At 37.2% G+C, this 26,548-nt stretch overlaps 3 protein-coding genes across 12 annotated transcripts; all 3 read left to right on the top strand.

The window, feature by feature from the left end:
- Positions 1 to 90: 90 nt before the first annotated feature.
- LOC136774767 (uncharacterized) lies at positions 91 to 7,790 on the top strand. Its single transcript, XM_066729210.1, has 3 exons — positions 91 to 479; positions 3,284 to 3,465; positions 5,468 to 7,790. Exons 1-3 carry the CDS (start codon positions 458 to 460, stop codon positions 7,418 to 7,420), a joined length of 2,157 nt encoding a protein of 718 aa, XP_066585307.1. The 5' UTR covers positions 91 to 457; the 3' UTR covers positions 7,421 to 7,790.
- A 1,902-nt stretch (positions 7,791 to 9,692) lies between these two features.
- On the top strand, positions 9,693 to 13,284 carry LOC136774789 (uncharacterized). Of its 6 annotated transcripts, none has more exons than XM_066729261.1 (5): positions 9,693 to 10,344; positions 10,514 to 11,029; positions 11,679 to 12,074; positions 12,405 to 13,182; positions 13,241 to 13,284. In XM_066729261.1, exons 1-3 carry the CDS (start codon positions 10,006 to 10,008, stop codon positions 12,048 to 12,050), a joined length of 1,227 nt encoding a protein of 408 aa, XP_066585358.1. In that variant the 5' UTR covers positions 9,693 to 10,005; the 3' UTR covers positions 12,051 to 12,074; positions 12,405 to 13,182; positions 13,241 to 13,284. The 6 variants fall into 6 exon arrangements, with proteins under 6 accessions (XP_066585358.1, XP_066585356.1, XP_066585355.1 ...); XM_066729259.1 differs by having other exon boundaries at positions 9,694 to 10,344; positions 11,679 to 12,562; positions 12,622 to 13,182; XM_066729258.1 differs by having other exon boundaries at positions 9,694 to 10,344; positions 11,679 to 12,542; positions 12,622 to 13,182.
- A 414-nt stretch (positions 13,285 to 13,698) lies between these two features.
- Positions 13,699 to 16,761, top strand: LOC136774790 (uncharacterized). 5 transcript variants are annotated; one of them, XM_066729263.1, is made up of 5 exons: positions 13,699 to 14,587; positions 14,660 to 15,014; positions 15,084 to 15,197; positions 15,412 to 15,558; positions 15,617 to 16,761. In XM_066729263.1, the coding sequence occupies exons 2-5, from the start codon at positions 14,925 to 14,927 to the stop codon at positions 15,935 to 15,937; spliced, it is 672 nt and encodes a 223-aa protein (XP_066585360.1). In that variant the 5' UTR covers positions 13,699 to 14,587; positions 14,660 to 14,924; the 3' UTR covers positions 15,938 to 16,761. The 5 variants fall into 5 exon arrangements, with proteins under 5 accessions (XP_066585360.1, XP_066585362.1, XP_066585361.1 ...); XM_066729265.1 differs by having other exon boundaries at positions 14,852 to 15,014; XM_066729264.1 differs by having other exon boundaries at positions 14,890 to 15,014.
- The last annotated feature ends 9,787 nt before the right edge of the window (positions 16,762 to 26,548 follow it).

The following is a 26,548-nucleotide window of genomic DNA, read 5'->3' on the forward strand; positions in this document are numbered from 1 at the left end:
ATCAATAACTAAGAAATTAATTTTTGAACATCATACTCAACCAAAGTATTAGTTAAGATGCTGAGAAATTATTTGAATTTTCTTCAGATTCGTTGATTTAGTTTTTGATAATATTTTATGACGTCATACAAAATGGCCCGTGTATTCGGTCAAAGGGTACTGAAAAAGAGTGTTTCCGGTGGTGGAGGGTCGATTAAAGTGGAGGAACGCGTCGTCTTCGGTGGATAAGAAAAGGAAAGGGAGAAATTAATAGCTGAGAGAAAAAGGAGTCGCGTGGCTGATGGCTGATGCGCGAGAGTGAACTGGAGTGAACGAGCAGAAAACTGAACAACCCCACCTGGTTGGTCTGGTCCCCGGACTCCGCGGGCGCGGCCTTTCCCCTTGGTCTATAAAGCCACCAGGAGTCCACTTCCAGCGAACATTCGCTCGGCGCTTCGTCACTCATTTGCTCAGCACCATGTGGCTGCTAATCCTCGCAGGTGAGTGCATTTCCTTCCTTCCTAACTTCCTTTTTTCCTTCCAGCCTGCCTGTGAATCGTGAGAGTGACTTGTGCTTCTGTGTCTGTGAGCTCCGTGGGTGTCTCAGAGGAGAAAAAAATCTTTATATATATATATATATATATGTAAATACTATACAGTATACATGTACAATCCTGTGCACTTGGCAAATTTTTCCATGTCATTGATAGCGAATTTATCGCGAAGAAAATTGTCGAAAGGAGATTTGTTGTTAATTGTAAAAAAAAAAATTTGAATTTGAACGCACTCGGAGGAAAGAGGGCCGGGATCCCATTCGGATTGGCATTCCCATTGGCAAAGAGCGATTCGCAACAAGACACTTTCACATCTGGCAGATCGCTTATCTTCATTTGCAAATTGCATTGTAACGCGATATTTCCCACGATCCGCCGCCGCTCTGCAGTTTGTACGCGCAAGAATGACGGATGCTGCTTGCGCACATATATTCTCTTTCTCGCGCGCGTCGCTCGGCCACTGCATTGGGAAACCTCGAACGGACGTAAAGCAAAAGGAATTACGAGTTACCGATATCGCGCGGCGTTGCCTTTCTAAACAGCAACGGTAGCAGGAGTACCAATTTGATTTTTCTTGCACTGTCCTCTCTTCGAGGAATTTGATAACATTTTGCTTATTAGCTTCCAATGCTGATTCGTGATTCGCCTTATAAGAAATTTAGCTAAGTATTAACTGAGACTCGTTAAAAATAAGAAAAGAAGTTATCGTGCGACGTTGCCTTTCTAAAAAGTATCAATAGTAGGAGTACCAATTTGATTTTTTTTGCATAGTAAACTATTCGAGGAATTTGATAACATTTCGCTTAGCTGTTAATGCGGATTCGTGATTCGCCTTATAACAAATTTATACAAGGATAAATCGATTTAGCTAAGAATTAACTGAGACTTGTTAAAAAGAAAAAGAAAAGACGATATCGCACAGCGTTGCCTTTCTAAAGAATATCAATAGTAGGAGTACCAGTTTGATTTTTTTTGTACTGTCTTCTATTCGAGGCACTTGATAACATTTCGCTTATTAGCTGATAACGCTAATTCGTGATTCGCCTTATAACGAATATAGTTAAGAACTAACCGAGACTAAAAAAATGAAGAAGAAATGAAGATATCCCACGGCATTGCCTTTCTAAAAAGAGTCAAAGTAAGAGTATAAATTCGATATTTCTCTTGCACCGTCCTTTATTGGAGGAATTTAATAATATTTCGCTTGTAACATCCAAATGCTAATTCATGATTCGCCTTATAACAAATATAAAAAATTATTATCAACCAAGACCCGTTAAGAAGAATATATCATACGGTATTTTTTTCTAAAAAAAAAAACAATAGTAGGAGTACCAATTATATTATTCTTGCACTGTTCTTTATTCGAGGAATTTGATAAAATTTCGCTATAAACCTCGTAATGCTAATTCGTGATTCGCCTTATAACAAATATAGCCAAGAATTAACCAAGACTCGTTGAAAAAGAAGAAGAAGAAGGGTGCACAGTGGGATCGCTCATTACTCAATAATGAATTTCCAGTTAAGGACGCGCGCAAGGTATTGCACAAGATTGTTAAATTACTGCGGCGTCCACGCGGAATCTCTGTGAACAGGCGAGCACCAACAAAGGAAAGAAAGCGACGCGTTTTCTTTCTTCGGTCGCGAGGGCGAATTATATATATATATACACCAACTCTATAGTATATATATGTGCATTATATCGGCGGCATTCGATTGCAGTCCAACACGATTCGACCTCTGTGAAATCGATCTCGCGATCTCGTTGCGCAATCTCTTTGGCGAGGGCGAAGGAGCCAGAGTGAAAAAGAGAGAGGGAGAGTATTATAATAATAAATAAAAGAGGGGAAAAATCAGTTGTTGGTACAAAATAGGCCGGGACAGAAGAAGACAGGAAGAGGCGAGCTGGAGCGACAAAGAGTGTAAGAGAGAGAGAGAGAGAGAGAATTATCACAATAACAAAGAAAGAGAAAAAAAATGAATTATTGCTAAAGGACAGAACAGGACAAGACAGCACAGGAAGAGGCATTAGATATTAATCGTAGCAGCAGCGGACACGTTAATAATCCGTTGGGACCGGATATGTGCATGTCTTTTATGCAATAATGAACTTTCGAAATTCACGCGGTGCGAGACCACCGTTTTCCTCGTTTTGTCATTCTCCCGCGAGGATAGTATACACGCTATATAGATAGATAGACAGATATATAGACTATAGAGGCCAGTAGTGGAAAAGAAAGTTGCGCTCGCCATGGAAAAGTACTTTCATGCGTTATAGCTGCCTCGAGTTGGACGGAGAAAGGTACATAACTATATCTAGTATCGATCGGTGATAAATGACGTTTGAAAGCAGCCGTGCTGGAAAATAAACAATGCTCCGTGGCGCAAGACACGTGAGACGTGACAGGTAGCGTGAAATCACGGAAATTCGCCGAGCAATTTTGGCCTAAATGCCAGTAATTTTGTCATTCTGCATAGTATAGTAGTGATTCGTTGAGAGCGGCCAGCAGGAAGTGAACTACTGCGCCGTCGCGCGCGCGAGTCGTGGGAAAAATTCCATCTCTCAGGAGCGTCGCGTCCTGCGTATGCGCTGTGCTAGCTTACATATATATGCATATACACATGTATATAGCGATAGTGCTGTACTTTGATACTTTCGAGTTTCCCCTCGCTTTCCCAACGCTCGATGTTATGTATATATATAGCTTAGTTTATATATATATATACTACAGGATTATCGTTCGTTCAAGGTTTCCTGGCCGTCTCCGCTGCCAAGGAGACGGAAGTTGCCACTTCCGCCGATGACGTCATCCTTCTGGAGATGGACGCGGCGGTGAAGGAACCCTCGAAGAGATCGCCGATTCAAGCCAGCGCCGTCTACGGGGCATCCCCGAGTCAATACATCATTCGCCATGGGGACGATGCACAGGAGGTATATATATATATATATATAGACTACGTTTAAACAAAAGCTACACATTGATGTTAACGCTACTCTTTGAGAGGTGCTCACAAGTGCTACAATTTGTTATAATTATTCCGACGATTTGTATCAACAATCGAAGCTCTAGCATTGGTATAAAACTATTAAAATCAGATATAACAAATTTTATACCCGTAAAAACTCTGCAAAAAGTAGAGTTAAACTATATCTTTCACTCTCGCGTAAACGTAGCCACAGATATTAAGCGTCAGAGAGGGCGCCACTTGAAAATTTCCAGAGCACCGAGAAAAAAAGGTTTGTTTGTCAACACTGAAGTGACTATGAAAAATATGTAAATATTGCGTAAGAATCTGAATTGTAGTTGCAGTTATAGAATATTCGATAAAGTCTTGTGTAAAAGTTTCGTATGTATAATTGTAAAGATAAACGTCTCGTAGCATCCATGCTCCGTGGCCTTTTAAATGGCGGACCCTATATAGAGCGTGGTCCACGTAATAAGGTTATGTTCACCCTAAATAACTTGAAAAGTATGGATTGCGGGAAATTTTTTGTTGCTAGAAAGTTATATGGTTACGCTATGCAATTAATTTATATAATTATTATAAGTAGAGGTGCTAAGGATATTCGAAGGTCAAAATTCCTAGCACGATTCAGAAGTTGTGGAAATTATTTAGGGTGAACATTCTACGTGGAGCACAAATACATATAAATATACAATAAACGTAAATCAAATTTTCTCTATATCCGTGGCTAGTCGCTTTTTCTTCGATCAGCAATTCTGTCGGTCAAGCGTGACTATTGGCCTATCGCGCTGCGCTGCACTGCGCGACTAACTAGCCGTGAACAAACCATTTTTTTCTTTCAATCTGTTTCTTATCCCGCGACCGCCCTCGTACAACAGGATAGAATATATCTAGGTGCTCCGTTGCCCCCAAACGCCCCTCCACCCCCTTAATGACGCAACAAGCCTTGTACATACGTGTGATATATACCTATATATACATGTACAGGGTCCACCTATCAAAACTCCCCAGACTACAAAAGCAAGTAAATATATATTTCCACGAGTGTAGCAGTTTTAAAAATGTAGTAAAATATTTTTTTCAGTGCGAGTATTATACGACTTTTCGAGAAGATTTTGTGGAAAATTTTGATGTTTCTAATAATTGAGGAGACGCGTCTCTCTCTCTCTCTCTATCCATGCTCTGGAGAGTTTCGAGTGACGGACTCTGTACATATATACATATATACACACGAGAGTTGGCCGGTGGCACACAGCACACCTCGACGATAACGAGCGCTCGGAGATTGTAAATTCCAGTCGGCGAACGAACCGGGAAACGCTCGACGTCTCTCTTTTCTCACATTTATACTCCCGCGAGTTTCCATCCCTTGTGCAGCCTCCAATAATTTCACGTTTCTCCTTCCTTTCTAAACTTGACGAATTCGACCTCGAACGATGCTCGAATTTACGTAGCGATAATTCGTCGATCGAACCGCAAGGCGAACGCTGAAAAACATTGCGTAAGCTCACGCGCCTTCTAATCTATCGCACGGTGCGGTGGGACCGGTAAAACCACACCCAGTGCAGGCTGGAGCACGCACACACACACACACGCGAACGTCCTTGCGTATACTTACGGTGTTCGGTCACGCTGAGTCATTAGAACGTTCGGTTCTCGGTCCACCCCCCCCCCCCTCCCCCTATTCCACCATACGTTAGAATATAGCGCGAACCGAGCACCGACTCATCCGGCTCCGGTTGCTCCGGTTGCTCGGTTGCTCCCCCTCCCTCCTACACATACCACTAAGATTCACTTTCCTTTCTCACACACACACACACACACACACACACGTATATATAACTGTACTCCACCACACTCCCGCAATCACAGTTGCATAATATACCTGTACACCGTATATATATATATATATATTTTGTATATAGACGTTTATAAAGACAAGTTAAAAGATTTTCGCATTTTCGCAGCTATCACCCGAGTACTTGTCACTGGTACAACAGTACACACAGACACAGGCCCAAGCTGCCCAACCCCAGAGGCGACCAGCCTTGCCAGCTTACGCCAGGCAGCAACAGCAGTTGCAGCAAGCTTACTACAACTTCCGGAAGCCAGCAGTGGTACCCCCAAGACCGAGGCTCCAGCTGCACCCGCAAGCACTGGCCCAAGCTGAGGTAGCGGCTGAGGCTCAGGCCCAAATAGACACGAGGAGCCGAGCCGAGGCTGTGGAGAACGCCAGGTCCGTGGCCCCAGCCTACCAGGTGCCGGCCTACCAAGACGCCTCCAAGCTGGGGACCTTCGAGCAGGAGCTTCTTCAATTGGTCTCCGCCAATCAGGCCCAAGAATTTAACCTGTTGGCGGCCCAACCGAAGAGGGCTCAACTGCTCAAGGCGGAGGAAGCTTATACGAGCCCGTATGCCCAGCAGCTGGTAGCTTATCCGGAAACTCAGTACGCGAAAGCTCCCGAGCAATATCACATCGAAACCACAGCACCGAGATACCAACAACCGCAACAGCAACAACACTACGCGAAACCTGTTAAAGAGTTCCGCCCTTCACCCGAGTACCAAGCATATGCCGAAGAGAATAATGCGCAGTTGCAGCAGCAACAGCAGCAGCAAGCTCGGGCCGAAGCCGAAGACATAGCGAGGGCCCAGGCCCACGCTGAAGCTCAGGCCCTGGCTTATCAGAAAGTGGCCCAAGCTTCTCATAAAAAGCATCAGCAGGACGCTTTTGAACAGATAAGGATCGTGAACGAACGGTATCGGGAACAACAGAGTGCACTGGAGCAGATCGAACAGGGTAGCCAGGTGAGCGACGCTGGAAAAGCTCATAACGAGGAGCAGCAAGTTCGACCGAAGGACCCCGAGGCAGCTTACAGGGCGAGGCTGAAAGCTCAGGCAGCGGCCGAAGCTGCAGAGGCCAGGAGGGCCCAGGAGGCTGCGGAGTACAAAGCTCACGCCGATGCTATACTAAAACTGCAAGCTCAGCAACAAGCTCACCTCAAAGCTCAGGAGGAAGCTCATCAGAACGCCCTGAACTTTGAGAGGAACCAGCTGCGAGCTCAGGCCCAGGCCCAGGCACTGGCCCAAGCTCAGGCTGAGGCCCTTTATAAGGCCCATCAAGCTGCCCGTGCCAAGGCCAACAGCGAGGCTGCGGCTGCCGCGAGGGCCCAGGCCGAGGCAAGGAAAATCGATCCGGAGAACACGCCAGTAGTTCAGTATCTTCTACCCACCAACGTGCCTCTTCCCTCGCCCAACAGCTACCTGAGCAATGCGAACTTGCAAAAGTACCAGCAAGCCTCTGCTGCGGGCTCGACCTACGTAGCGAGGTCCGCACCTAGCACCACCCCAAGCCCCGTGGCTCAAGGCATCACTCAACCTCGCCAAGCTCACAAGCTCAAGGTCCCATCGAGCTCGCAAGCTTCCTCCCTCTACGTCTCCCAGTCCGGACTGCTAAAGAAGGCACCAGTCAAGTCGCTGACCATCGAGGAGATCATCGAACAGGATCAGATCAGCAGTCCCAGGCCCCAACTCATCCGGATCCCGAACCCGAAGGGGCCCCAGACCATAACTCAGGAGGACCTGGCCGCACTGATCAACGCAGGTTACACCGTAACCCCCGTTCCCGTTCCTCAAGCTGTAAAACCCACGGCAGCGGCTCAGCAAGCTTACGTCCCGACGGAGAACTCCTCTGTCGGTTATTACGTCAAGAAGCTGCAGCAACGCGTGCCCGTGGCTAGGCCGGACTACGTCAGCTACGAAGACGAGCTGGTTCAACGACCCCGGATACCGATCAGGAAGACCCGTCCCATCCTCAGGCAGGACGAGGGCGATGGTACCGCCAGTGAGAAACTCACTTTCCTCCTTCCCATCGAACCCGTCTTCGGTACCAAACAATCCGCCTCTGCCGCCACGCAATAATTCTAATCTCCAGCTTCTTCTATACATATTAGTATAGCTATGCTAGTATTCGCGCAGGCGGATGCAATGCCGGATGTCTCCCCGAATGTCCGCAACTGGGAGAACAGCCAAGAGAATCCTACTCTATTACACACACTATTTTCCCTACAGCAGGTTTCATTAATTAATTAGTCATACCTAAGTTCAGCTCATCACTTATTGTTCCAACGAAAATCCCAATAAGAATCTTCTTCTTGCGAATCGAGAGCTCACGTTCAGGTTCGTACGAGGGACTCCGTTCTTTCTTTCTTTCTTCTTTCTTCTATTTAGTAGATGGTAAGTGCGACGGTGCTGAGTCGAATGATTATTAATTTATATCTCCATTTGTAAATATTACTAGATTTTTAACTAATAAAACTGTTGAAAACTCACGTCTTCTTTGTTCTCTCCTCATCCCTTAAATGTACCGAGGAACACTTTCCGAGGTACCCGTATTATCCCTTAGCGCAGCGTGTAATTAGAGCCATGCTGAAATTACCTTGAACGACATTGCCAGGATGCCGCTCCGCTCTCTCCTGCTAAATTTCGACATTCCGCTCGAAGCTGGTTACGCTGTGTAGTACGAGGTGCGTTTAATACCAGAAGATGACCCCGTAAATCAGCCGCTGCCCGCTGATCCACTTTTCTCGACGAACGATTTTTACGAAATCCAATCGTCGTAGATCATTTCTCCGCTGTGGTTTTCTGACTCGTATCGCTGTAACACGATTGGTTTTACTATGTTACAATAAGTCTGCAAAACCCTCGACAGTTTTTACAGTCTGATTATACTTTTAATAATTAATTGTGCAAATTTACGTCAACTTTAATCATCCTTTTTAACGAATCGAGGTGATTACAGCATGTATGTGGAGATAAGGTGCCATTACAATTGCTGTTGCTAATATATATATATATATATATATTATACATGTAACGCGAAAGTAATGAATTTTATGAAACGACTGGTGCATGCCGTAAATTCTTGCAGGAATACCTCGTTCCGCCTAAAGCATAACAATATATGCAAAATATTCTCACGATAAAAATATTTCGTTGCGTTAATTGTGTAGATTCTCGCGCGTTGTTATAGTAGAGCGCGAGAAATTGATTAACAATTGACTCTGCGAAACTCAGACTCGATGGCTATGGCTTATTATAAATTATGAGACGGATGTAGAAAAATAAGGCGCACCTCTTGAGCAAGAGTGTACGTTGAGTTTTGTGTGAAGAAACATTGGTTCGACAATAGATAGGAGGCGATAGGAGCGAGGCACCGTAAACTTTCGAGGATCCTGGATCTTGAATCGATCGCGCAACGCGAAGGTCGACGAGTTCTCGCGCGGTTACGCTTCGTTTGTGCATTAAACTAAAAAGTATAGCGAGCATGCAGCTGGGAACACTGAATTTATATATATATATATATATATATATATATATATATATTATTTATTCTTCAAAATTTCAGAACAATTAAAATTATTAACCTAACGACGAGGTACGATCTAGAGATGATCGAGGCAATAAGATGGCCGCCGTTATAGCCGACAATCACGAACAATTACAATTAGCTTCGACTAATTTATGGGAGATTGCTCCTTCGCTTATTTATGTAAGCGATGGCCAATTACATGGAACGTGTACAGCAATCAACTCTTGCAAAAGCACCGAAATTGCAAAGAAATGATAGAAATTTTCACGAATTGCCCTTTCAAAGAACCGATGAATAGCCGCGTGCTGTTAACTGTGAGAGTAAAATTTATCTCCTGGTTTAACGCTTAAGCGTTTTCACCCATATGAGAATAATTTTTATTCCTCGACACGTATCAAATATCACTCGTTAAAATTCACATAATATTCCTCACGTGTTAAAATACCTACTTACTGCCAACTACCGAATGTCTCATTATTTTTCTCGTGATACCGTATTGACGAGTACCATACCATAGCGTGACCATGCAGAATCGTATAATCAAATTCAATCTTGGACAATCGATCGATCAGTCTTTCACCGTGTATACCGTATCGATCTTTATTCTTTTGGCACACGCAATCTTCGGGAACGAAGGCAGATAAACACTCGGTGCTCTCGATGATGTCATGGGCGTAAATTTCGAACATCGACATAACCTGAAACCGGTCTAATAAACCGATTGCGTTTAATGAGAAAGAGAGCTCACCTCTTTACAGGTTAGGTTAGCGAGGATACAATTTAGGAACGAAACTGTAATTGGCCAATAATCTATATATATATATATATATATATATATATTTATTATGCAAGTTGACGATTAACCAAATGATCTCGATCGATGAACTACAGAGCAATCTATATAGTATACATACATATATATAGTTGTATAGTAAGGCGACAGGGAGACGACCCAATTTTTGGGCCTTACATTTGTTTTCTGGGAGGGGCACGAGTACTTCTTTGGGGCGACGAAGCCCCTGTTATTGGAAGGGGCCCCGAAAACTGGTCAACACGTGTTCCCCATATAAACACCGCAACTCCTTACCGATACGACACAGTCTGAGCTTTTGAGCAGCCAGCAACAGTCAGCAATATGACGAGGACCATTTTGCTCCTCGCGGCCATTCTTCGGCTTGGCCTGGGAAGCTATGTAGCAGTGAGGATGCCGTATCTCAATCCTGCCGGTGTAACCTACGTCAATACTTATCAGGATCAATTTACGCAATACGCCGCCGATTTGCAGGCTACTCAGCAAAACTTTGGCCACTTTGGCTATGCCACTGCTCAAGTACCCGCGGTTGCCGCAGTACCCTACGTGAAACACGTGTCAACCGTATCTCACGTACCAGTTGCCAGAATCGAAGCACAACACGCTTTATTGGAAAAACAACTGGACGTTGTTAAACCTGCGCTTTCTACTCGCAAATTTCAGGTAAACTATGCTAGATACTTTCGACATTCTACACTTTTTTTATATATGACACAATTTTCTTGCATTCAGAATATACAGATTTTCTCAAACGCTTAGTTTATTTACATATGCAAACAACGGTTTTCTTTTATACGTTATATACGCAGTACACGGATTAATTTATATATAGGTACGTCGTCCAGCGATCCAAAAGCAATTTTACGATATTGAGGAACGCGTGATTGTGAGACCATCAGGATCCGCTTTGCTCGAACTCGACGAGCCAACCTCCAAAGAACAAAAAGGACCAGCCATTGTTCAACCCATTGGCCATCTACCAGTGGCAGAAGCGCCAGTGGCGCCTCTACTCTCCTATCAAACTCCAGCTCCAGCAGCAGACACTCTCCTCTTACCAAGTGTAACCACAACCGTTGAAACTCCTACTGAAGAGGAATCCGTTGTAGTTGACAACGCGGACTTTCGCAGTAAGAATATCGAGAAGCATCAGCAAGAGACAAAATCTCAGCCCCCTCTAGGAGTACTCGCTGATTCAAAAAGCTCTTCTTTTGTGACGATCGCCCGTCTGGCCGCTCGTGACTCTTCTCCCTCGGTCCTCCCCAGCCAACGGAAAGGCAACCCTGAAGAAAACAAACTGAATCAACAAAGACTGATCGACCTTCTTACTGCTCGTGGCAGTGTTGCCGAGGTAAGAATTGATAATACCAAATATCATTTTTTTCAAATTTAAAACACCCTAGAGCAAAAATGTAAGAAAACGTGTGACATATGTATATCGATTCTAATTCCGAAAAATTGACGTTCCAGTTGTTTTAGCTAATTACACAGTCTCTTTCTCTCTTCCTCTTTCTAATCTTGAGAGCATAATTATAAGAGATATTACACTTATAAAGTTGTACAAGGAACCTTTCCGAAATCTTTTACAATTAACATTCAGAGAGACTTTATGCGGTATTTTATTATATTTTAGATATAGTTACTTTAATTAATGAAAACAAAAGTTGTCTTTAAATACATGTTTTAATGTATTTTAAACTGTGAACTTTTCATGTAAAACAAGACATTTATGACTCCCTAAACTAGAATGTAAAATTGCATTTAATGTTTAGCTCTAAGTGATATCAGTTTTTTTGCATAACGTCTTAATTGAATGGAAATAGGAAAAAGTTATAAATTTGGCTCCTTTGAAAAAATTGGACACCCATAATAGCTAAGGAAATTTAGGAAATGCAATATTTTCTTGCGTTTTTAGCTTTATGCTCTAAGACGTGTCAAGTGGCGCACTCTTATCCCCATTAACAGTACTATGATATAATATTCCGTTGTGATATACATAGGTGGGATTTGGCCAATCAGGATCTTTGAACGCCGCAGTTAGCGATGCTGGTCAAGTGAGGGGACGCGTACTCTCTGCTAGCCAAGCGCCGGAAAACGTAGAAGCCGCCGGTGAACAGATATCAACACGTCGCGTTGTAGTCAGCCGTCCAGTCGAGACTCTCGAAGAAATTGACGTCGTCGAACCAGCGACAAAACTCGAGAGGATCTCCATAAAACAACCAACTGTTATAAAAACTGCCCACCTCGATCATGTCCAAGTCCATAGTTCCGTTCCTGTAATTGCAGGAAAAGCCCTGACTCCTGTGATTGGTCACGCCCATCTCCCAATTTACCAGAAAACCATCTCACCCGCTTATCACTACTACCACTGAGCTGATTTCGTGATCAACAAACTTGTAACATTTTCTACAAACAAAATATAGTCTATTCTTCAATATTCTTAATGAACGAAATTCACTTATTCGTCGGCCGTTCCATTCCTTTAATCAGTGTATTAATAAAGTGAACAAGGAGATCGAGCAATAGATCTGAATAGAGTGGCCTAACAAACCACGTTATTTTCAGTTTTTTTTTTTTAAGATTTTAGGAGTATTGCACCCCTTGTGTTAATAGTGTGGCGAGGTCAACAACAATTAAACAAAATTTACTCCTCAAATCATAAGTTGATGAGCCTGATTATTTAAAAAAAAAATTATTTAAAAATGACTTGTTTATCTGTTTATTAGATTTTGCATGTAATTTTCTCACTCTACTCCTCCATACTGTACGTAATATCTCTCGCATAAGAATGATTTTAAATACGGAATATGGATTGATCCCAATTATGTGTATACATCATTTTGAGAGAGCTTCAAGGGTAACCGGTTGGTTTGCGGATATTCGCGTGAGACAGCTACAGTAATATATATGTAACATTGACCCGAATTAAATTGATGCTTGCAGGTGACAATAACCAATCGGTGGATTCAAATTAAATTTTCTTTATATACAAGTATAATTAAACGGAGTTAATAATTGCTTACGCAACGGAAACTTTCCCTTCTGTATGGTTATTTATATGTATATATAACATCGTTCTATATGAGAGGAAGTATGCTGTGCTGTGGAAGTAAATTGTATACAGAACTATCGTAATGTGCAGTGAGTGTTTATTTGATATATATATATATATATACTGCGTAAGTGGACTGCGTTGTTCGCACACTTCAGAGACGAAGACGAAAAGGGTACTTGTAGCGAAGGTCGGGAAAGCAAAAGAGAGCTGATCGACAAGAGAAGGTCATTGAAACACGCGCAATATCGGAATGATCGGTGAATTGGATGGTCACCCTTGACTCAGTTTTGACGATGATCAGTGACCTCGACTCGAAGCAAGGACTAGCGGCTGGTCGAGACGCGGGAAGGAACCTGCCTTGTTCACGTATACACAAGCTAGACGGTAATCGTGCGCGAAGCTTGATCTACTATATTCACGGAAAATGGTACTCTCCGGGAGTAGCAATCGTGAGTATATAAGAAACACAGACCACCTCCGGAAATCTTACTTGCATTTCATCGTTAGACTTGAGCGACATACTGCGGTGGATTTAAGAACTCAGAATCGAAGTAACGGAAAATTTAATTTCAATGCAACTTTCATTAGTGATTTTATTTGTCGCGATAACGACATGTTCAGCTGCACCGCAATTTCTAGTGCAAACCGGAACCCCTTATGCACATCCAGCTGTATTGGCGAATGACGCTATGGAAAACGATTTGCCGGATCAGTTCAGAAATCCTTTTTATAAAGATCCCAATATTGTTGCTGGACTCGCCAGAGAATCTTGGCTCACCAATAAAGAGATGCAGGTACTTAGTATATTTATTTCTTTTTTACTACATCCACCTTTTATTCCTATTAAAATATCTTCTTATTTATATTGCGCTGTTTCGTAGGTGATCGATCGCGAAGCTGACAAAATTCCACGTGAGAAAGTTTTATCGATTCTTCGCAATGCTGGACTTGTTTGAATTATGATGATTTCATGTATATTCAAAAATCGATCGAATTTTAATTTCTGTACACTTATTTTCCTTTATTATATATTAGAGCATCGTGTTCATCATGCATCTTTTTCGTTCCTTCCTTTGGTGTATTGATATGCTGTATTAAAGCTATAATTAACAATGGGAAGAAAGTATATACGCCTATACATATATATATAAATTATTTATATCGTGTCGCGTACGAAAAACAGTCTTTTGTTGATATAAGATTTTGTAAAATTTAAAACTGAATAATATATAAAAAGCGATCAAACATTCTAATCCTCTTTTTTTCGTTTGAAAATAGTTACATTTAAGAGCACTATATTATGGACAATATTTTGGTGTAAACTCACCGCACGTGGATTGAAAATCCATGCATACAGCGTATAAATTATAATAAGTGGGAAGACTGGGAAATCTAGGAATAGTGGAATACGACATGCGATGTGACTCTGTTCAGCTGTGTCCCACTCAATATCTATCATGCGCGAGGTTTATTAATAACCTATATGCTGATAGATTCCACCTTTATAGGTTAAATAAAAAATAAAAAGTACAGAAATATAAGCGTAAATAGGAGATAAAAAATGCGCGAAATGTTGTATGTCTTCTTTCCTTTACCCATTCCTTTTAGTATCTGATAATTACTGAGACATCCAATATCCAGTCAGTAGACGCACAAATGTGCTGCGGTGTAGTGATCGACACACACAGCACATTTCTCATTCACAGTTTTACACTTGAATCTCCCCCATTTCCATTCCACAGAATCTACACTCCTGAGGTTACTTCCTGTTCCTGACTTCCTACTTGTTTACTTTCCTAACTTTACAGTCCACTCACTTGAAAGGGATATAGTATGATATTTACTTTCGTCCAGGTTTGTTGCTTTTCTCACAATTTATTGTATTTAGGCATATTCATAATTTCTATTATTTTATTATTTGCATAGTTGAAACCACTATTATTAGGCTATATTTACATTTCTACCAATAATTGGTATGTTATGTATAATCTAATATGTAGCACTATATTAACGTTATTATTTACACGTGAAATGAAGCCGGTTGAAACAAATCCGTACACAAATAGAATAAGTTATGATCATATCTGTGTATCATGTTTGACTTTTCTCATTTAAAAGGAATATAAATAAAAAGGTACAATTATATTTTACATCAGGATCCATCAGTTTTAATTAAACAAGAACCTTTATTATGATGCTTGGATTAAAAAAAACATTTCAATTTATTTTGAAACCAATGGACAAAGAAGTTTCAGAAGACATTTCTATTACTACAGATACTGTAAGTAGGTTGATAAAACTAATTAAGTTTCTCTCAGATTTTATGAAATGTATTGTATAATGTTTATAGTGCATCTGTGGTAGAAGAAGCAGTAATCAAATAGTATGCAGAGGATCAAAAGTTTCCCAAAAACATTGCATTTTTATTTGTGACAAATATGATCTATATGTCATTGATTTAGGGGTAAATCTCTCTTCTAAATTATATCTTCCATGACTTAAAGATTCTGCAAATAAAAAATATAAGGAACAAAATATTAAACAAAAGAACATCATCGGTTGTAGGTATGTTTTCTACAAGTTGGATGCATGACATCGTTATGTTTAATATTTTGTTTCTCGTATGTTTTATTCGATGTTGCTTTAATTTTCATATATTTATTTATTCTTGTTTATAGAGCTCCAATGGAGTTTATATAAATGGCAAAAGGCAAATATCTCATTGTATGGTTAAGCTTAATAATAATGACATCATTGGAATTGGTTCTCCGCGTGTTAAGAATTTTGATCCAGATACATCTGTTTATAAATTATGTATTTCTGAAGTGAGTAATAGTACATAATATTATGATTATTTATCCACTATATTAAATGTTATTTCAGTTGATAGATAATGATATCAAAGAGATTAAAGAAATACCAAATACTTTTAAAATCAAGGAAGATGCTGTAAAGAACAAGATGAAACGTAGGTTATTTGGACAATTGCCTGAAAATTTGACTGTGTCTAAGATTTCCAAGAGCGATGTTCAGGAAGATGTGCATACCTCTCTGGATCTTATTAAAAAAATAACTCACTCAAAAGTATCTCTGAGAGTTATAATCAGAAAGCTACGCCTATTTCTCTGGAGGTTACTACAAAAGATAATTCACCCAAAGATGTCTTTCTCAGCTTTGATCCAAAAGATGTGCTTATCTCTCTAACTCTACCTACAAATGATGACTCACTCAAAAGTTTCTCTGGGGGTAATAATCAGATAGATGTGTATACCTCTCAGAATTTTTCTAAGAAAGATGACCCACTCAAAAATACCTCAGAGGTGTATGACCAGAAAGAAGTGCATACCCCTTCAAAAATGTTTGAAAAACAGTTTGTTAAAAAGTAATCTTAGTCCACAGGTAATTTTAGTAATGAGATAGAAATAAACCAAGTTTCTATAAAAACAATACCAGAAAATGAGTGGATTTCTTGTTCTGTTAAGAAACAAAATTTTGACACTAATGTAACTGAACCAATTAATAATTTTGAGCAAACTACTGCTTGCAATAATAAAAACAATTTAAGCTGTAGTGCAATCTTAAAAAATGATATTCATAATGAAAGCCTGTAGATTAAGTCTGCAGAAGACTGAATGCATACTTTTGTATCTAGGATAAGGCATCCTAATAACGACAATGGTAAATTTTCTATTATGGTCAATAACTGTAAAATTAAACAACAAAAGGGCTATTAGTTTTAAGAAGTAGTTGAGATAAAAAAAAGGTCTAACTACTGATGATTTAGAATTTGCTAGAACCATTTATTGCATTAATAATATTTGTAATACTTTTATTTTGAAATAATGTAACAATCACGATGCTGAAAAGCAAAATAGTTTAAAGAAATTTAATAAAATATTCATTGCTAATAATGTTATTGAAAAGTTAACTGAGAAACAAATCGTAAGATTAATTATCAGTTTAATAGTAAGGATTAATGTATTTAAGTTCTCTCATAGAGAGTACTAATACAAAAACGAACCAAATAAATTATTAACAATGAAACTTGGTGATCTTTTTTTTCCTCTTGGTTATAGGTGCAAGCTTTTATTTATCTATTTCCCAATGGATATCGCTTGCATTGCTTTTGTTCTTATTCATTTCATAAGTTTGAATTTCAGCTTAGTAAATATTTAAAATACACACCGAGCTTAGAATTGTATTAAATATTAATTTTAGATCATTTATTTTATCAAAGACCTTACTAAGCTTAAGTTCCGTTTATAGATTCAGATCATAGCGTATTCTAAACCACACTTTTTGATTATTTTTTATTTTTCAAATAATTGTCAGTGACTAGTCAAGATAAGGTAAACAAGGTGAATTAAGCCCAAAAACTGTTTCGAATTTAGTTTTACCTGTATTAATAAGCCCTATGTCTTCTGTTGAAAATCATAGTTGGACATCTAAAATTTTAATGGTAAAAAAGCAGTTTTCATTTTAGGTAGTTTAGAATGTAAGTAATTTGAGGAAAAAGTTTGGACTCTAATTATTTCAAACTTTATTATTTTCAAGTGGAGCTGCCTTTTAAAGTAGTATTGTCGGTACACATAGCGTATTATTTACACTATCTTTACAATATGCATATATCTTTCACGTTCAAATACGAAACTGAAAAAATTATTAATTTCTAAACAAGTTCGGTAACATTAAATTTAAATCAAACTAATTTATTTATAAAAATATAAAAAATGATAGTTTAAAATATCATTTAAATCAGCAGAGATTTTATCATTTTAATAGAGCTACCTCAAGACGAAGACCAAGTTTAGCACCGTATTGAAGGTTAAAATCAGATATTTGATTTTAATTAAGACCGCGCTAAGCCTAAGTTCTGTTTATAAATTCGGGCTAATATATATCGTTCTTGGTTCGTACTGATACAGAAAGATTTCGTTAAAGTTACAAAATATAGGATTTGATGCGAATAACTAGTGCTGCTAAGGACTGCTGTAATCGAAAATCGCTCAACAAAGCTTAGCATTTAGCAAATGCTAATAACTTAACAAACATCAACTAAAACAGTTATAGTTTTATCAAAGAATTTTCTGCATACAAAGGCTCGGAAAGATTTGCAACATTTGGCTGCTTATTATTATAGTCACTAACAGAATATGTATATATTGAACTACCTTGTCTCTTCATCTTAGGAAATCACTTATATAGTCGGGGAAATTAAATCTTATTTTATTCAGGTTAAACAAAAAACAGACTGATGGTATACTAATGTAATGCCCTACAAAAAAAGACAATTAAATAGACAACTCAATCGCTAAATCAGCCACCTCTTTCCCCTTGAATTATATTTTAAAAACCCTCTTGAAAAACTTTTATAAAAAGAAATTAATAAACCATCTCAAAATGCTAGGCCTCTCTAATGCTTTATCGAATAAATGTTTTATGGTTAGAAACAAATTACTAAATTATCTGAAAGACTGAAAACAGAATTATTTCTTATCAGTAACCATGATATTTTAACTTCCCCTCTTTTATTATAGGAAAAGCGTCTGTATAATATTTAGAATACGCTCTAACCATACAGCGTTTGCTCAGCTAGCTCATCTATATATACAAAATAAACTCGTACGGCTAGCTCTTCCATTTGTAAACGATTTGTCGCACAAATAGAAGAGCTAGCCATGCGAGTTTATTTTGTATACATATATGAGCTGAGCACGCTGTATGGTTAGATCGTATTCTAAATATTATACAGATGCTTTTCCTATAATAAAGGAGGGGAAGTGAAAATATCAGTTTCTGATAAGGAATAATTCTGTGTTCACTCTTTCAGAATTTAGAAGTTAATTTCTAAATATAAAATGTTTATTCGATGAAGTATTAGAGAGGCCTAGCATTTTTTTTATAAAGGTTTTTCAAGAGGGTTTTAAAAAATATAATTAAATGGGAACGAGATGGCTGATTTAGCGACTATTTAATTGCCTAAAATGTCTTATCTTACGGGGCATCAGACTAGTATATGCCTTCGGTCTGTTTTTTGTTTTATCTGAATATAATAGATTTAATTTTTTCTCGACTATATACAGGGTGTCCACGAACGATGGCCATGCCAATACCATCGAACAGGGGGCAAAAGTCTAAGTAAAAAAATATGTGAAAACTTTTTTACTACTACCCTTAGTTAAAAAGTTATTTGCAGTTAAATATTATCGGTTACAGTAGCCTTTCTTAAAAAGAAAAATTGTTTCGGTCGCATTATAAGGCCAAAAATGCTAAGATTCTGTGAATTAAAATACTAAGAAAAACACAAAGCCAAACATTTACTTGAGTCTATGAAGTGGTTGAAGCCGATCGGCAGTTTCGAGTGCGAGCGCCATAAAAACAATCAAAACATAAACACTGTCGAGAAAAGCTATACGCTAAGATTGATATTTTTGTAGCTTACGTTTAACAAATTAATTATTTATATGTTTGAATTGTGCGTATTTTTACGAAGAAAATGAGTCCAAACGCAACAATTACGTCAATTCTATAGAGTTAATTAAAAGTTTTAGCTGATTAATAGTGTCGCTAAAAATAGCCGTAGCCGTAATTATGTCACGTTTGGACTCATTTTCATCGTGAAAATATGTACAATTCAAAAATAATTATTATTAATTTGTTCAATGAAAATTGAAAAAGTTCCAATTTTAGCTTATAGCTTTTCTCGAAAGTGTTTGTTTTGATTGTTTTTATATCGCTCATACTCGAAACTCGGCCGCTCGTTTTTCAATAGGCTCAAGTGGATGTTTGGCTTTGTGATATTCTTAGTATTTTAATTCACAGAATATTAGCATTTTTGGCCTTATAATGCGACCAAAACAATCTTCCTTTTTAAGAAAGGCTACTGTAATCGATAATCTTTAATTGCAAATAACTTTTTAATTAAAGGTGGTAGCAAAAAAGTTTTTACAACTTTTTTACTTATATTTTTGTCCCCTATCCGATGGTATTGGCATGTCCATCGTTCGTGGGACACCCGTATATATATATATATATATATATATATATGTATAGGTGATTTCCTAAGGTGAAGAGACAAGGTAGTTCGATAAATATTCAGTTATTGACTGTAGTAAGCAGCCAAAAATTGCAAATCTTTCCAAGCATTTGTAATGTAGAAAACTCTTTGACAAAATTATGACTGTTTTAGTTAATGCTTGTTAAGCTATCACTTGCTAAATGCTGAGCTTCGTTGAGCGATATTCGATTAAGACATTCCTTAGCAATACTAGTTATTCGCATCAGATCCTATATTCTGTAAATTTAACGAAATTTTTTGGTATCGGTACGGACCAAGAACTATTTATATTGGCCCGAATTTATAAATCGAACTTAGGCTTAGCACGATCTTAACTATGATCAATTATTTGACTTTAACCTTCAATACGGTGCTAAGCTTGGTCCTCGTCTAAAGTAATTGCTAAAAACTTAAACTCGGTCTTAGGTTTGTTTATATTTTCGAATCCTTGACGATCAAATCGTCCAATACCCAGCCGGTAAACGTACAAACGTATTACTAACAAGCGATCGACACATATTGGTTAGCAATAATACTACTGTACTATTTTGCATTCACAGTTTTACACTTAATCCATTTTCCATTTCTATTCCATAGGATCCTCACTTTTGAGGTTACTACCTGGCTTCTTGCTTCTTTACTATCCCGACTTTACAGTCATTAGTTTCATTCCATGGCCAGTAAAAGTAAAGGTTAGCCACGGAGCTATATTACACCTGAAACGGAAATATTGTATATAATTGGTCGATTACAAAAGGGGCGCTAAGTGATTGACCAATCGCGTCTCATTATTTCAGTAGCAGCTTTATTACTGAATGAAACCATTTGAACCAGTTAATTAATCCATTCAATTCGCATTATCTCGAATTTATAAACCAAGCTAAGCTCCAATTTCAGCTTAACAATTACTTAAGACGAAGACCAAGCTTAGTACTGTATTGAAAGAGAGAAGGTCAAAGTGAGACAACTGATATTAGTTAAGAGCGTGCTAAGCTTAAATTCTATTTGTAAATTAAGGTCATTGATTCTCTGTAATTTAAGAGGATTAAATATATGATATTTGGTTTTGTCCAGGTTTATTGCTTTTCGTTCAATTTATTGTTTTCACTTTTATTCGTAATTTTTACTATTTTACTATTTGCTTAGTTGAAACAATATTATTATTAGGCTATATTATCTTTACATTTCTAAGAATAGATTTGTTACGAATAAGCAAATACGTAGTACACTACAAGCCCGTTGTTTTCTGACAATCTAAAAAAGTTTTGTTAACGGGATCCCTCACGTGTGCTTTACGACAGTACAAATCAATAAACAATTTGTTTAATAAAATTCAAATGCGAAGCAAATTGCAAACACGGGCTTCTTTATGACAAGGTGCCAATTCTAACGAGTCAATCGAGCTTAAAAACACTCAAATTAGTTGAAAAATAACGCTGTACCATTGTGCCGCATAATTGAAGAAAGGTTACTTTTGGTTATTTCCACTTCAAGAACGCGGGACAGTGGTACAGCGTTATTCTTCATCCGATTTGAGTTTTTTAAAGCTGGATTGACTCGTTAGAATTGGCACCTTGTCATAAAGAAGTCCGTTTTTGCAATTTGGTTCGCATTTGACTTTTATTAAACGAAATGTTTATTGACTTGTACTGTCGGTAAAGCACGCGTGAGGGATCCCGTTAAGGCAGTATTGTGTCGGTAGTGCGAAGTAGATACATACAGTATTAGTCAGACAATCTTTGTAATTTAATAAAGTCAGATTTATTTTATATAATTTATTGATAATTAATGATAAAATATTGATACAAAGTCACACACAAAAGAAAACAGTACAGTTGACTGAAGTATGAACATTAATTGCAAGATTATTACCTGCAGTTTAACTACTCTTTGTGCTTGTTGTTAGTTTGAACTGTTGAAACAATTTTAATTTCAGCTCGATTTTCATTTTGTCGGAGTTTTTTTAATCGTTAAAATATAGGTACCGTGCACATCAACACAATCATAGTGAGATGAGAATGTGTATTGTTGCATGTATATGCATACTATCAGCACAAACTATCGGACAATTTTGGCAGTTGGGTGTAATTTATTTATACGTATATAGTTACACACACACATTGACACTTCTCTATCATTGTGTTGATGTGCACGGTCCCTATACTCTATAATTTCAGTAAGTTAAATATTTTTTTTTACTTACAGGATAGAGAAAAATAATTTATAAGTATATTTATTATGTATTAAGACCATTTTAGCTTAGTGAAATTGCAGAGTATACTTCAGCGATTAAAGAGAATCCAAGAAAATGAAAATCATAAGCTAAAATTAATATTTTTTCAACGCTTCAAATTAACAACAAATAAAAAAAGGTTAAAATGGGTGTTAATATAAAAATTAATGCTTATATTTCCGTTATCTATACGCTGTATTCTATTATTTCTGCTTTTTGTCAATCTTTTATATTTAATTATCAAATTATATAACATTAATCTGACTTTATACATATATAGAAACCATGCGCCTGCATGGTAATTTATAACAATTGAAATACTTAAAATCTGCAGATTAAGTAAAGAAACAAGACATCGATAATAAAAATATTCTTTTTTCGCAAAATGTTGAAAAAAATAGTCATAGCCGAATCAAATTAAAAGATATTTCTTTTACAAATTAAGAAATAGCTATTACATTTATGATTTCAAAGAACTACGTAAGACAATTAAGCAAAATTCACATAATACAATAATTAAAATACCGTTATTGTTCATGGAATTTCGTTTGAATTATTATTAAAAACCATATTTTAAATTAATGAATGCTGGCAAAACGTTTTCATTGTGATTGCAAAATATTTTTATTCCCCATGCTCAGTTGACTTCAGAATTTTAATAGAACTACCTTAATTAATTGCTAAAAGTTGAAATCCCAATTCAGTTTGGTTTACAAATTCGAATCAATTGGGTTTAGTTATCCGGTGATACGCCATCTAGTGGCGAAATGAGTATTACAAAGAGTAGGTCGTCTTTACTCTATAATTGTAATAGTATATATGTAGTTATAAATCTCAATACTACTGACAAATGTGACCTACTCTTTTCGGCCATATTTCTTTGGTGATATCACGACCGCCAATCCCAATAGACATATACATTTAAGCTCGATTTTCAGTTTAGAAATTACTTAAGACGAAGACCGAGCTTAGCACTGTATTGAAGGTTAAAGTGAGATAATTGACCTTAGCTATATAAGACCGTGCTAAGCTTAAGTTTCGTTTATAAATTCGGGTCTTATCGTACATAGCGACTGCTAACTTAGCACTGCGTCAACTAAAACACATTCATAATAGTGCAACGAAGACAAGTTTGAAATTATTTTACCGATGGAAAAGTTGACTCATCAGATCAGAAAAAGACAAACCAATATATACGATCTCATGTAAAGCTGGATTAATTTAAGGGGATGCATTGCGCATCGAAAAAATACTTCCAAATTATCTTCTATTGGCTCGTATTGATCTGCTTAATTAACGTAAAGGCTTATTTTTTGGATTAAAAAATTTTTTGTTTTAAATCGGATATTAACGGGATCTCTCACGCGTGCTTTACCGACAGTACAAGTCAATAAACATTTCGTTTAATAAAAGTCAAATGCGAAGCAAATTGAACAATCGGGTGTTTGTTGGACAATGTGCCAGTCCTAACGAGTCAAACGAACTTAAAAACACACAAATTAGTTGAAAAATAACGCTGTACTACTGTCCCGCGTTCTTGAAGTGGAAATAACCAAAAGTAACCTCTTTTCAAGAACGCGGCACAATGGTACAGCGTTATTTTTCAACTAATTTGAGTGTTTTTAAGTTCGTTTGACAACGTTAGGACTGGCACATTGTCCAACAAACACTCGATTGTTCAATTTGCTTCGCATTTGAATTTTATTAAACTAATTGTTTATTGACTTGTACTGTCGGTAAAGCACGCGTGAGGGATCCCGTTAATAATAATAATTTCGAAAGATTGAGCCTTTACGACGCTGCGCCAAACTTCGACGAGTAATTTGAGACCAAGAAGAAGCAAATATTCCCATAAATGTAGAAGATTTTTTGGAAATACTAATGTGGCGCAACAAAGAAAAAGTTGCAAATTTGCCCTTATTGCGCTAGAATAGTATAGTATTTTCAAAAAATCTTCTACATTTATGGGCATATTTGCTTCTTCTTGGTCTCAAATTACTCGTTGAAGTTCGGCGCAGCGTCGTAAAGACTCGATCCCTTTTTCGAAATTATTTATGGGAAATAAGTTATTACTATTAGGGCCGTATTCATAGACATCACTCGAGCTCAACTCAAGTTTTAATGCTACAGTTTACGTTACATATACTGTAGTATTTTAGCCTGTTTCGAGTTCGAGTGGAGTTCGAGTGACGTCTATGAACACGGGCATTAATATCCGATTAAAAACACTTTTTTTTAATGCAAAAAATAAACCGTTACGTTAATTAAACAGATCAATATGAGCCAATTTGGTCCCTATGAAAATATTAAAATTTTTAAAATTGTAGAAGATAATTTCGAAGTACTTGTTCGATGCACAATGCATCCCCTTAAATACCTCACATACCAAATTTAACTAGTGAGAAAGCGCAACGCGAGCTAGCCACCTGGCGTCGTAGCGCCAAACTATGAGGCGAAAGATGGACAGAGAGTGTGCCAGAGAAAGTTATTATAAAATACTGTAGCCATTAGTTTATTAGATTTGGTAATAAATACAAAAAATGTGTTCTTATAATAACAAATAATGAGTTGAGGTATAATAAACTCTATGTGTTTGTATTAATCTGGTAACAAATGCATTTTTATATTTATTATTAAGTCCAATAAGTTAATGGTTATTAAACAAAAAATTCTTTGTAGAGAAAAGAAAATAAAAAAATGTTAACCTCCGCCAAGAATCGAACCCGAGCCCGTCGCGTGACAAACGACGATCTTACCACCTGCACTACAGTGATCACTTTAGTAGTTGAGTTCGGAATTAAACTCTTTTCACTCCGACGGAGCTCTCCCTAGAATTCCCTATTCACTCCGTCTAGTAATTCTGTGTCCGGGAGCAAGTTAGAGAGTGAATAGGGAATATGGAAGAGCTGTGATAGCTAATTGCTATTCTATCCCCACTTCTAAAAGGAAAATAGGGGTAAGGATAAATAAGAAATATTGGCACTAATTGGGAGCTCCGTCTGACTAGTTTAAGCGGGAAAGAAGCAAAATTGACAAATGTTGGATTCATTATTTTGGAATTAAATTTCAAACGTTTGTTTATATAAATCTAAGGGCCTGATAAAGTAAGTGAAATAAAATTTAAAATAATACAATATCGTGTATAGTTAAAAAATTAATCTTTTATTTCTTTTTAACAGTTGTTATGAATAATGAATATAGTTCGTGTAGACTCTACCAATTTTAATTTAATTTATTTTGATAACTGTCTTCTTTCAATTAATTGCAATAATTTAGTAGTACAGCAAAAATGAAAAATTCCAGTAGCAACTTTATCCCTGCATATATTTTTAATATAATTTTATAAACTACTCACTACTTTTTTCTTGCAGTAGGACATCCATTTTTATTTTATCAAAATAAATTAAATTAAAATTGGTAGAGTCTACACGAACTATATTCATTATTCATAACAACTGTTAAAAAGAAATAAAAGATTAATTTTTTAACTGTACACGATATTGTATTATTTTAAATTTTATTTCACTTACTTTATCAGGCCCTTAGATTTATATAAACAAACGTTTGAAATTTAATTCCAAAATAATGAAACCAACATTTGTCAATTTTGCTTCTTTCCCGCTTAAACTAGTCAGACGGAGCTCTCAATTAGTGCCAATATTTCTTATTTATCCTTACCCCTATTTTCCTTTTAGAAGTGGGGATAGAATAGCAATTAGCTATCATAGCTCTTCCATATTCCCTATTCACTCTCTAACTTGCTCCCGGACACAGAATTACTAGACGGAGTGAATAGGGAATTCTAGGGAAAGCTCCGTCGGAGTGAAAAGAGTTTAATTCCGAACTCAACTAGTATAGCAAAAGCAAAACGGCCTTTTAAGGACTTACTACAATTCTTTTATTAAATCGTTATAAACGATCAAGAATTAGCTGAAATAAAAAATACATTTATTTACACAGTATTATTATATACATATGACTTATTATATTTTTTTCATTTGAAACATACATTTTACATAAAAGTACGATATTTTAAGGGTATTCATGCAGTACTCTAAATACAAAACTATTCATATGCACCATTGTTATAAATTAATTAAGTAATATTATAATATGTGTTACGTGTAGTCGAATAATTTATGACAATGGAGCATATGAATAGTTTTGTATTAAGAGTACTGCATGGATATACCCTTAAACTATCGTATCTTCGTGCAAATGTATGCTTCAAATTAAAAAATATAATAAGTCATATGTGTAATAATACTGTGTAAATAAATGTATTTATTATTGTAACTAATTCTTGATCGTTTATGACGATTTAATACAAGAATTGTAGTAAGTCTTTAAAATGCTGTTTTGCTTTTATGACACTTAAGTGAGTACGTACTGTAACGCAGGTAATAAGATCAATGTTTATCACGCGGCGGGCTCGGGTTCAATTCTTGGCGGAGGTTAACATTTTTTCAATTTTTTTCTTTGTAAGGAGCTCTTTTTTTTAATAACCATTAACTTATTGGACTCA

This window comes from Prorops nasuta, unplaced genomic scaffold, assembly GCF_024137725.1.
Source record: "Prorops nasuta isolate Cenicafe-Biocafe unplaced genomic scaffold, Cenicafe_Pnas_1.2 PNAS00007, whole genome shotgun sequence".
Lineage (NCBI taxonomy): Eukaryota > Metazoa > Arthropoda > Insecta > Hymenoptera > Bethylidae > Prorops > Prorops nasuta.

Excerpts from the sequence above, each read along its gene's own strand:
- LOC136774767 (XM_066729210.1), top strand. The coding sequence starts at position 458 with ATGTGGCTGCTAATCCTCGCAG. Across the intron at positions 480-3,283 it reads GTGGCTGCTAATCCTCGCAG|GTTTCCTGGCCGTCTCCGCT; the intron begins GTGAGTGCATTT and ends CGTTCGTTCAAG. Across the intron at positions 3,466-5,467 it reads ATGGGGACGATGCACAGGAG|CTATCACCCGAGTACTTGTC; the intron begins GTATATATATAT and ends GCATTTTCGCAG.
- LOC136774789 (XM_066729261.1), top strand. The coding sequence starts at position 10,006 with ATGACGAGGACCATTTTGCTCCTCGCGGCCATTCTTCGGCTTGGCCTG. Across the intron at positions 10,345-10,513 it reads TTTCTACTCGCAAATTTCAG|GTACGTCGTCCAGCGATCCA; the intron begins GTAAACTATGCT and ends ATTTATATATAG. Across the intron at positions 11,030-11,678 it reads CTCGTGGCAGTGTTGCCGAG|GTGGGATTTGGCCAATCAGG; the intron begins GTAAGAATTGAT and ends TGATATACATAG.
- LOC136774790 (XM_066729263.1), top strand. The coding sequence starts at position 14,925 with ATGATGCTTGGATTAAAAAAAACATTTCAATTTATTTTGAAACCAATG. Across the intron at positions 15,198-15,411 it reads TATATGTCATTGATTTAGGG|AGCTCCAATGGAGTTTATAT; the intron begins GTAAATCTCTCT and ends TCTTGTTTATAG. Across the intron at positions 15,559-15,616 it reads ATAAATTATGTATTTCTGAA|TTGATAGATAATGATATCAA; the intron begins GTGAGTAATAGT and ends ATGTTATTTCAG.